At 40.1% G+C, this 12,334-nt stretch overlaps 1 protein-coding gene across 2 annotated transcripts in view; it reads right to left on the bottom strand.

Annotated features, from left to right (window-relative positions):
• Positions 1–12,334, bottom strand: part of HECW1 (HECT, C2 and WW domain containing E3 ubiquitin protein ligase 1) — a 255,096-nt gene that overhangs the window by 162,418 nt on the left and 80,344 nt on the right. For both annotated transcript variants that reach the window (XM_059849894.1, XM_059849903.1), the window contains exon 2: positions 5,911–6,235. In XM_059849894.1, coding sequence (XP_059705877.1) covers positions 5,911–6,235 — 325 coding nt within the window. The remainder of the gene's footprint in view (positions 1–5,910; positions 6,236–12,334) is intronic.

Genomic DNA, 12,334 nt, shown 5'->3' with positions numbered 1-12,334 from the left:
TAAACAGCATAGCCAGCTTTTGTCTGGCTGAAGGGTGCACCGGATAGATACAGCACTGGGAAAGGCAAGAAGTGACTCAGCCTGATAAATTGACTCTTACTGGATCGAAGAGCAGCCAGGTGAAGGGGAGCCAGGTTGGAGCAAAGAACCGATATTGCTGCACTAAATATATCTGCCAAGGCCTGTGACACCTGCTCGTCTGACACTTTTTGTTCCTGAAATAAATTGTGCTGTGCCTTGTGAAAGCTGCCTGGCCACTGGGCACCTCTGTTGATGTTTCACAGAGGGAGCAGAATTGCAGGTGTCCAATGAAGCTTAACTTGCTGAGGTGATCACAGCCAGCCATGGTTGCCATCCCCAGCCTGGCGAGAGACCCAGCTATAAGATGACCTCCTGAGAGGAGCCCTAAGACCACAGAGAAATTCTCTTCCAAAAGCCGTGAAAGGATTGCAAAAATGGGTGACCCCAGGGCACAACAAATCCAGGTATCAACAAAATTCACTCTAAGCGGGCACACTGTGGAGTGTTTTGTTTTACAGACAGCTGTATCTGAAGCAGAGAGGTGGAGCAACCATCCAAACATGGAGAGAGAGTCTAAGCTGGGGATTAGACCTGTAACAAAGACATCCACAGCTCCCAGCCTTATATGCACATTGCTGTTTCTAACATTTTACATCTCTGCTGACAACATTGAAATGCTTTCTGCTCAGATGTATTGGATGTTTGGTAAAAAAGGTGCACAAACAAGTTCTATGGCAGGAAAAAATGCACATTTTTCCACTTATCTCAGTGGGAAAAAACAGCAACACAGGCCATCTAAGCCTAAAATCAACCCAGAGAGTGTTTAAACAAATGTTTAAATGTCTATTAACCAATAGTTATTAGATTTTTCAGGTTGTGGTGAATTGCCTTTCTGGGGGAGAAATAACACCACAGGATGAAACAGAGGAGGAAAAAAGTTTTAAATCTAAACTTTAGTCATTAAGCAGATGAAGACATTTCTACTTATACAAATTTGAGAGGAGCTACTCTGGAAAAAACCAGCTACAGACAAGAAATTGGACCCTCCAAGGTTTGTGTACGAAGACATTTTTAATAAATAGCGTTTAATAATGTTTTGCTTTCATATAAGCAAATGTTGAAAGAAAGAAAGCCTACTTTATATGGGTAAGAAAAGTATAATGCTAGCCCTGATAAACCCCTAACATCAGTGTGCAAAGACACTGGAGCAAATGATTTTTTCCATAGTCTGCTTCAAACATTTTTCATTAGCTCCTTTACATCAGATATAGAGGTGATGACAGAAGTGAAATCTAGTAGCAGCTAAAATGCCACTACAGTAATTATAAGATAGCTCTTTATCTACAGGCAGCTGCCAGGAGTCCATATTAATTTATCTAAAGGGGCTTCATACTGTAGCAAATAGCAATAGCAAATGAGATAAGAGAGAAAGGGAAAGCCTTGAGATAAATAACTGCAAATATTCCAGCTGCCTCACAGTAGCCATTAAATGACAGTCCTTACTTAAAAAAATATACCCTTTTTTCATTATTCATAACTTTTAGTTTCTTTTTTTTTCCCCAATAGGCATTTCTTTACAAATAGCTTTTCTGCAAATAAAACTTATATTCCTGAGACTTTTAAATAGCAACAGAGCTTTGTTATGTTCAAATTTCTTAGAGAACTCTCTTCAAGTGTTTACACATATTTTAGATTGTGGGTCTGTTTCTGAAAAACTGATGAATGTTCATAATACTGTAGTTCTCTTAAGAGAAGACAAATGCTCATTTCAGATGAGTTGTTACAGAATGTAGAGGTTCCTCTGCATTGCTCAGATCTGATAAATAGTATAGAGAGGAGAAGTTAGAGAATATCTAGAGCTCAAGCTTAGCAGGAATGAAATGTAATTTCTGTTCCTGAAGGCATAGTATGTCTTAAGAAATGCTTGTTTTCCCAATTTACATATTTTCTTTTTGTCATCTTTCCACAGCTAATCTTAAAATGTGCTGAAGTAACATCTATATTTTAAGAGAGTCAAAATTTACTATTCTGCCTTCAACTAAGGAGTTTTTCTAAGGCCCTTCATGAAAATCATGTGCATGTGCATGTGCATGCATGGATGTTTTAAGGAAGCTTCAGGGTGGATACTATTTTTTGCCATGAGACACATGACCACCATTCTTTACACAGTTTTTTGACAGACTGATTGCTTAGTCCATTTCCTGAGACCATGAGCAAATGTTATGTCTAATAACCAGTGCTAAATCCAGCTTTTACCTGCTTCTGCAAAGACTGCTTTATTTTTCCCCAGCTGGCCACCCTAAGGAATGTGTAAGTGGATCAACAGGGGAGAAGAACAGATATCTTGTGGTAAAAGGAGCTTTAGCTCTTTAAAAGAGGAGCAAGCAGACAGAATTTCCACACAGGGAAGACTCCCTCAATTCCTCTTTCAGGCTACTTTAACTTTTGAATAGCATCCCAAAATGTCTCACAATATCAATACATATGAGATACATTATTTCTTTATTTCTGCTCCATTTTTTTTTGTTGTTGGAAGCCATTTATATCATCCCAATTTCCCCAGACGGGGAATACCATTATTCTGAAGTCTGAAGTTTATTGGGTATCATCAAATTTTTAGTGATGGCACTGCTGGTGAAAACAGAGTAAGTTTTATGCATTTCAAAACCAGCACTCATACAAAATTATTTGGAGATCTTTCCTAGAATACTACAATGGCAACAATTAAACTCTTACTATGTAGAACTGCTTTCTGTTCTGCTTCTGCACAGTCCTTTCCCAGGATACTCCCACAAGACAAATAACAAATGCCAACTCCAATGCTCCCAACACCAAGGCTTAAATAAAATCCACAACACACTGCCTGATATCCTAAGGATGCAAATAATTGCCCAGTACTCATGATTCTCCACAGTACTACACAGCGCTACATTCAAACCTTTCAGCTCCAATTTCACCAACCCAAACAATCACAGAAATGACTAGGCTGTATCCACAAGCTGGATTGAGACAAACACTAGAAAAGCAGCAAACACTCTAAAAGTAGCATCACAATAGTTAACAGAGCTACCAGACAAGTGATAATAATAGGCTTCAACACTAATCCTCTCCTGAGCAGACTGGGAAAAGCTCATAGTTTCTTTGGTTCTCTTGTTCCAGTCTGGCTGCTAATTCAAAACATAGTTATAGATCAGTTTACATTGTGAAGGTCATACCCACAAGGCCAGGAACATTCCTTCTCTTAACAGGAGTGCAGGCTCACAAAATCTGTACAAATGCAGACACAAATCTAAGCCATTAGAGATGTCTGGATCTCCCAGCCTTATGGACTGGTCACAAACAGAAGGCATCAGTGCTTTATTTTAGGTCAGAAGGGTGCTTTGTATGGTCCCTTCTAGCTTTTCCTACCCCACCATGAGACTGTGCTATGATACAGGCACATGAACTCGATTCTGTCCTGATGAACCTGACCTGAAGGATGCACAACAGCAACTTAAGGGCATTCAGTCTGCCAGACTGAAACTGTTCAAAGTCAAGCCCCCCAAAGGCCTTCATCAGATGTTTGCTTCTATAGACCCATTCCTACTAGTTTGCCCTACTTAGTAAATCTGGATACAGCCACAGTGCCAAGTTACCTTCATAGATTCTGAGTATTTTCCATGTCAAACAAACTCTAAAACCCAAGTGATCTTCACAATCTTCCATGTTCTTTAAAGGGAACCAAAACCAAAACTCATATTACATGAGGTTTTCAGGGGGGGCAGGAGTGGAAAGAGGGGAAGGGAAGAGAAAAAAGGGAATGAGGGATGCTGCTGTATGCTATTTCCTCAGTTATTTAGAGTGGGAACCTGAGAGAGTGGGGACAAAACACATTCAAAGACATCAAGGATCAGCTCTTGGTTTCTCAGGGGCAGGACACACTATTAATTTTTTATTTGGCAGCAGAGTTCTTTGGAACGAGCCATTGACTATTGTCATAAACAACATGCATTCAGCCAGGGGCAAGGATACACTTCAAAACTTGCATCTTTAATTTACTGGGGTGTCTGGGGCAATGTATCCTATTTGATATGGTAAATGAAGCAAGAGTATCATGGTATATTTTTATTTTGCCCAGTTAAATTTCTATTCATGTTGCTTATTAAAAATAAAAAAAATTAGAGTGAGTCTTCACAGCCCTGGATGCAATGCCCGAGTTGTGAAACCTGGCTGAACAAGTTCAAGCAGCGTGAAACACCCCTATGCACTTTCTGTTGACTTCAAACTACAAGAAAGAATATGGAATACTTTGCCTCTATCTACTGAGGCAAGAGTTCATGAGTTGTCTGCGCTACTTCAGAATTGGCATACAGTATTTCATAGTGCCCAGTGCTGGGGGCTGCTGTGTCTTCTCATCTATTCCAGCAAAACAATTCACTTCAAACTTAACTGTAAACAAAAGTAATTTTCTGCTAAGGCAAACAAACCAGGCTGATTTCAAGGCATGTGTTTCAAATCCAGTCTGTCTTTCTTTCCTATAAGATTTAAATTTCAGAAGTCTGCTTTTCTTTTCAAAGAACATTTTATGAGGTTACTCACAGGAAGAAATACTGCAGCTTGGCTTATTGTAACCTCCACCCCTTTCACTCTATGTCATAAATAGCCACCCTTGTGTATCCCCTTTTACAGTCTCTTCAGTACGCTGAACTTATCTTCTAAAGCCTAACACCTTGTCACCATGGCTCTTCTACCTGCTCAGACTTACTATCTAGTACTTTCTCACACATCCCCTATGTCACCAACACCTATGTTTCCAATATCATCAGTATGTGAAGCCAAGCTATTAGGTTTTATCCACTAAAGCACTTAAGCAACACCATGGCTCCCTATAATGTCCCCTATGCCTGCTCCAAAAGCTCATATCACAACATCATGTGCTTATCTGGTTTTAGTTCTCTGTCTGGACAAGATGAAACAGTGCTATTAGAACTAAAATATCTGCTTAGTACTAGGCATACCTTCCCAATAGACAAGGAAAGCAATTTACCAACATTTCCCTTTGTGGGGGCACCAATTCTATACAAAGTCAATGGTTTTCAAAAAACATTTAAGAACTTTACATTTTTAAGACCCCTAATACACAGAGAAATGCATCTGAAACTGATGCATCATTTTCAAAATTCACCAGAGAGCAGGGAGCATAAACTCCAGTCTCAGCAAGAGGACTATTTCTATAGGAACCAAACCAGGTTAAGAAAAGCTAATTTTATATTGAAGTGAAACAATCAGGTAAAAGTGGATTGAAACCATTTCTTATTACTCTCATGTGGGGCTGGAGTTACTAGATGGAGTTGCCAAAAATATGCTAATGTACATGGCTCAATATAGCTTCCAATACACAATAAAAGGAAAAAAAAAGCAAAACTTTCTGGGACAATTTCAGACTGCTTCAGTCTATAATTATTGTTCAAAGCAAAATATCCTGTGGCTATGGAGAAAAAGGTATTCTCACAAGGTTTTTAAATGATTCATATTCTTGACTTGTAAAACCTCTCATCTGTTACATATTACTCAAGGAATCTCAAGAGGAAACCCTGAAAATATTATACTGTCTTGATACAGGAGGTATTTTCCCAACATCCAAATGGCTTTAAAATTTATCTTGAAATGTCAAGAAACCATCAACAGAAAGCCTTTTTGTATCTTTGCTGAAGAAAAAGTGAGCACAAGGACTGCAAGCAGTAACACAGAAAGGAGCAGAAAAAATTCTTGTCATATATAAACCCAATTTAAGACTACACTTAAGGGAGCTGTATCAGCTCACTACTATCATTAACCCACATTACCTTTATGCCTACATCTACAAAAAGCAGCAAGGAACCCAAAGGGGAAGGGGTAACAGGGACTTACCTATGAGATACATGCCAATCCAGTCCCCTGCATCCACCTCCTCTTTTATATCCCAGTAGATCACCAGGTCCTGTGAATGCCCGATGGAGTAGTAGGAGCTGCTGACCATCAGGGTGGATCGGCTGTCTGAGGTGACGAGGTCTGTGTCACTGGTAGACCTAGGAATGGTGACCGTCTCATGGGAATTGTTCCGGATGTCCATGTTATGGAACTGGTCAGGGTTATAGCTGTATCTGAGAGGCTCTTTGCACCGGCGCCGATTTTGTGAGTTCCTAGATGGAGACGCCATGGCTGCCAGGCCCAGGAACCTGTTTTGGTACAGATTCTGTGAAGAAAAAAAGAAAGGATAGTATTTACAGTGTTACTAATTTTTCAGTGACATCAGAGCTCAGGAAAAGTAGTAGGTTACAGCAAGAAAGTAAAAGATCTTTTTCCATTTATCATTGCAAAAAAGAGACACAAAAGAGGCAGCAAGAACAGTTCTAGCTCAACTCCTACTCTGTCACTCTTACCATGAAAGCAAGAGTAAGAGCAAGCCTTGCACCACTAAGCCCAGCCACAGCTGAGCTTGGCAGTGTGAGGAAATTAATAAGAGCCGGCTTCCTCCATGTTAAAGCACACATCCAGACACAAACACTGTGACTACTGAATTGCCAGAGAGCCCCACTCTTTTGATGACACGAGACAGTCTTCTCACTTTTGACACCTGGAGTTAAGTTAGCCCCAGTAATTCCCACTACATTTGCACAATCTTTCTCAAGGTGCAGTCACTCCAGAGACCATATTTTATTTGGAGAGACCAGTTAGCAGTGAGTAAGAGCTGCTCCTCCCTGCTGGGTACCTGAAGAGTGAGCACCATGAAAACAGAGTTAACCCTGCTACAAAAACAGAGATGTCTTCACAGAAGTATAAATACAAAGTAAGTATTGCAATGTCCCTCTGTACAGCTGATAAGTTCCAATGCTACAGCTCTGATCTGGTTTTTGCAGCAGATTGTGAGATACTAAGCACTCCCTGCTCAGGTAGGAATTTATGAATGCACCAGACAATTAATGACAATTGAGAAGGTTACTGCAGAGTAGTCATCATCCTAGGAGTTGTAAAATATATTCACTTCAACCTACCCTTCCTCAAGACAAGCTGAGTAACTTGTACAAAATGTGTCTTGGCGCATGAGTTAAGAGCTTTTGTGAGATGGCAGATTGCTTAAGTTATAAGACTGCTTAAGAGAATGCTTAAGTTATGACTGGGTTAAATTCTGATGTGAAGACATTCTCTGATAGTGATCAAAATACTAGTTATTCCTGACTTCTGTACTGCTTGTTTTTCCATTTTCCATCCAGCTTTCCCTCTTCTCTCCCTGCAGCTCTGCTCTTTCAATCATTCAGCTTTTCATTATTCATTAGCCTTCCATGATCCGTCTGTTGCCAACCATGCTGTCAAGTCTGTTAGATACAAAACCAGACAGCTTTCCAGTATGCAATGAAATGCTTTTCACATGATCAGAAGTCAAATTGTCCTTTTGAACTCAAACAAATTAAGTGGCAGAAAATCACAGCTCCATTGTCCAGCCGAGCAGTTATTTAATGCTGGCTTTATCAAGGCTATGGTAGCACAGTAAGTCCTGAAAAAACCACAAATATTTTCTTCATTAATACTGTTTTGGGGAAATAATTAAGCAACCTATTATTGTATCTTAGGATTCTGTTGCACAAAAATTGTACAGAGAGCAAAAAATTCAGCTGGCATGCTTGCACCCCTAGAATATGCTGGCACTTTGCAAACATTGCCTGACAACGCTTAAAATCCACTGACCCAAATCCTCACTTAGTTAAACATTAAACAGGGTTTATAAGCAAAAATAGCTTTGGTAGGAATGCCACACGTTATAGGAAGTGCTGCAAGACTGAAGCTAATAACGCAAAAGGTATTTTTTCCTCTAATAGCGGTAGAGGTAGGGGAAGGGGAAGGGGAAGGGGAAGGGGAAGGGGAAGGGGAAGGGGAAGGGGAAGGGGAAGGGGAAGGGGAAGGGGAAGGGGAAGGGGAAGGGGAAGGGAAGGTAGGGGAGGGGAAGGGAAGGGAAGGTTCGGGAAGGGAAGGTTCGGGAAGGGAAGGTTTGGGAAGGTTCGGGAAGGGAAGGTTTGGGAAGGTTCGGGAAGGTTCGGGAAGGTTTGGGAAGGGAAGGGAAGGGCATTGTGTTGCATTTGCTGTGCAAATCTCATCCTGGTTTTTTTTGGGGTTTTTTTTTTTTTTTCTGTTTCTTTTCTTGCACTTATTCACTGTTTGGAAAGAGAGTTCACTTCACAGTATAAAGACCAAAATTCCATGTAAACAGAAAATGCATCTTTTTTTTATCAAAAAACAGGCTGTGAACATTTTCTAATCTGGGATGCACAAGCGGGCACACAAACTATCACACTCTAGTCAGTAAATTAAAATTGCTGGTAGTTTCTGTCACTTGGCAAAGAAGGCACTGGCTGTCACAACAGTATCTGACATAACTAGAATTGGTTTTATAATTGTGAGATATCAATGTAATGAACTTGAAGTTCACTCTTTGGATAAATCTGTATCATTAACATGCGTTCCTTTGCTCACTGCACTACCCAAAAGCTACTTCAGTTCAAAGGCAGACATATTATTTCTGGTGACAAATTACTCCAGGGAGTAGTGGTTCTGCAGATACTTTCATTTTTGAATGTTAATGGATGTAGAGTATTAATTAACTGCATACCTTAAAATTAAATTAGACTTAAACATTTTTTTCAGCTCCAGCATGACTTTAAGCAGTTTTAATAAAAATGGAATATTTATCACTCTGTCTGAATTCTGTAAGTTCCCGTTTTCCTCTATGTTGATGCCAATGGAATGAATGGCATAATTTTAAAGCAACCCAGAAGGCCAAATTCTCCGTAAATCCAGTCTCTTGTATTTCCACAAAATCCTCAAACTGAAAAAAAAAACCAAATGAATGAAATAGTCAAAGATAATTATCTGGATTAAATAATGGCATCAAAATACAAGCATGGCTGTATGAGTAAGTAGAAAAGAGGTTAGGTACAATAGTTATTCTACATTTCATTACCAGCTTTTCATGTTTTCTGTGTAAGTATCTAAAGCTCCCAAGCCCTGGTGATAGAGTCCCAGCCATGGTGAGACAGCTTAAAAAACTGCAAAGACTTCCTCTTGATGTCTTGTCAAAGAAATCTGATCCATATGGATACATAATATATTTTTTTAAAATGTCTCTTTTAGGGGTGTGAAATTAGTATTTAGTAAAATCCTCTTGCAGAGGTGTGTACACTCCACACACTACCCTGAACAGTCATTTCTAATATAGAGTGTAAATTATAAAGCAAGGACAAAGAGAGACCAAATGTTGGTTGTCAAGAAACACCTCTTCATTCCTACCTCAAAATAGTCATTCTACAACTGCTTCTACAGTCAGTCCTTGCAGGGGAGTTTCTATCTAGGGACACTCAGCACAAAATGACCCCTAGGCTTCACTTTCCCACTCACTCCCCTCACGGCTGATTTTCAAAGAGCTCTGGAAAGCTTTGTCTCTAAAGATCTACCAGCTACATGAAAGTCCTAATCAAAATCAGGTATTTGGAGGATTATCTGTGAGCAGCAGTTTGCCTCTTATTTATCTCACTTAGTCCATCCAATGCAAACACCAGAAAAATTAATTGAAGATTTTTTTTTTCCTCCTATATAAATCCATGTGCAATACTAACAGGGAAAGTAGGAAGGAGCAGCCTAAAGGAAATGACAGATGAGATCTGACTGTAAAGAAAACAGCCTTCAAAAATATAAACATAGAAAACCTGTAATCGGTAAATACCAAGAAAAAAATATCACAGTTTCTGCCCACATTTTCTCCCTTTCTCACTCACACCTCTCTCCTTTCCCAACTGCTGTTAGGCATTCGGAAAGCACAGAGCTGTTGTCACTGGTGCCTTCTCCTTCACCGCCTGAAAAAAATGTACCATCAATGGTACTTGCCTCCCTCTTTGAGACAAGAAGAATCCCCTGGCTGAGAGGCTTCATACCACTAATGCTAGCTGAATTTCACCACAGGATTTAGAGCTGCCATGGAAGCATTCCTTGGAAGTCTGTAGGGTTTAACGCTAGGGATTTGTCATTTTTTTCCTTTTTTTTTTTTTTTTTCATTTGGGATTATTTTAAATCATGCTAGAAAAGTCCATGATGCTTTATCAAAAAGAGATATATCTCAGCTAAACATTTGCAAGGATCCACCTCTGTTCTCTGTTCAGACAATTATGAGCTTTCTTCCAGAAATTTGGACTGATACCATTTACCTCTCATTGCTGGAAGATGGATTTGTGCAGGTCAGGATGGGCGTACTGGACTTTCGCTGCTCATACCAAAGATAATATGATTGAAACACAACCCATCACTGGAGTCCTGGCAGATGAAGAAATTGAAGAGAACAAGGAGACAATATTAGCCACCATTAAAGTGGGCTCAAAGTAGTCACTCAGATGTCTGCAAGCATCACTGCAACCCAAATTTGAAGGGCAACTGCTGAGAAAGACAATGAGATAGCTTTCTGTGATGGGGAGCTTGGGACACAGTGCACTCATCCATCTGAAAATTTATTATGCCCGTAGTCAAGCCTGACATCATAGGCAAATCAGATGTGGAGTCAGTCTATTGGTTGCTCCACTAGAAATTAAGGGTCTCCTGATAAGCTCTTAGCTGTCATTTGCAAGGCATATGTGGGGTTTTTTTAAGACAACAAGGAGCTAAGACTGATTTAAAAGTAAAAAACTAGGGCGGTCTGGTGAAAGTGATAAATTACTTCAGCAGAACTCTTTGGACCAGCTTTCAAGAAGGCAAGTGCATGTGTGTCAACAAGGATATTGTACTAACAGAACAGTAAGTAAGGTGGCAACAGCCTGTATGTAAGATTTGGTAAGCTGGATTAGAGAAAACTTAAAAAGATTTAGAAAACCTAGTCATGGCCCAGGTATGAAAACCCAGGGCAAAACCCTGAGGCTGGGCCAGAAAGACAAGTAGGAAAACAACAGTACCTACAGTCATCAAAAGATGATGTGATGGAGGAAGACTTTTAACTTGAAGGTGGGGCTGCTGAAAGGGCTTTCAGCATGTAAAACTGTTTTATTAGAGCTTAAATTAGAATTGGGTAAGTTCTGAAGGACAGGAAACTCACCTCTGTTGCATGGAAGAGAAAAAGAACTGGGTGAAAACAAAAGAATATGATAATGAATCTTGCTGCTGCTCCTTACAGGGCAGGACTTTCCCCTCCAGCCTTGCTCTCAACTCAGCAATGTGAAGTCTTTCCTCAGAGCAAACTCTCTCACTTTCCATAGCCCTGAACACTTATTGCAGGATCTGCTTCTTGCTTTTTCCACAAAGCTTCTCATGTTCACATCCACTGCAGGCCTGCTCTAGAGGCATCTCTTCCCCATCTGCTCTCCCCACCCATAGCCCTGAGGGCCCCTTAGCCGCAGCCACTCAGCTGCTTTCAGGGAAACTACACGATCCCTCCATCAAACTCAGAGGCAGGAAAAGGCAAATGAAGTATTCTCATCTCTTCCTCTCTGCCTGGGGACAGTCTTCAACACAGCACATGGTACCTGCACAGCAAATTTAACCACGAGAACATTTGCATTTCCCATCACTGCGGGCACAGTACAATTGACTACACAAAATGCAAGGCAATGCAGATGTAAGAAAGAACACAGTTCACAAGTAAGCTGTAATCAAGGCTACAGCTTCGGCTATCATAACAACTACCCATCAACCAACTGCCACCTATCTCAATTATTTGTTTATCATCCTGTGAGAAAAAAATCCCTTTGGACATTTGAATTTTGGAAGAATTGTTAATACATTGCTTAAAAACAAAAGGACTTTTAAAGCATAGCTTATACTACAGCTAAATTCATAAACAAGGGCATAGAGTGAAAAATGCTATGCAAAGTCTTCTCCATACAACCCAGTATTTGACTTGCTGTAAACATAAAGCCCAACACAAAAGTCATGACGTTAGGGACAGGAAAATGCCATGAAGCCAAAGGATTTGGAGAGCACAGAGAACTTTGTAGCATCGGTCCATTTATTTTAGAGGCACGGAAATGGCTTCTTGGCACTTCAAAGGAATTGTTTTATAGCCCAAGAGAGGCGCAGGCTTACATGGTCTACTGAAACCCCTTTCCCTGCACCCTGTTTTGCATATCACAGAGCACATAGATGAAACTGCTGCTCTTGGGCAAGCTGAAAACATTTCAGAGGAATGCATGCTGTAGAAAGCTAGAGAACTTTAAGAGCGTTTGTCTCAACATTGCACATCTATGGCACTATATGTATATACACACACACACACACACACATATATATATATGTGCCTATAATGACCACTTAATCAAAAATCAAA

This window comes from Haemorhous mexicanus, chromosome 1 (genome assembly GCF_027477595.1).
Source record: "Haemorhous mexicanus isolate bHaeMex1 chromosome 1, bHaeMex1.pri, whole genome shotgun sequence".
Classification (NCBI taxonomy): Eukaryota; Metazoa; Chordata; class Aves; order Passeriformes; family Fringillidae; genus Haemorhous; species Haemorhous mexicanus.
The sequence above is the reverse complement of the archived record's forward strand: the minus strand, read 5'-3'. Positions and strand labels throughout refer to the sequence as shown.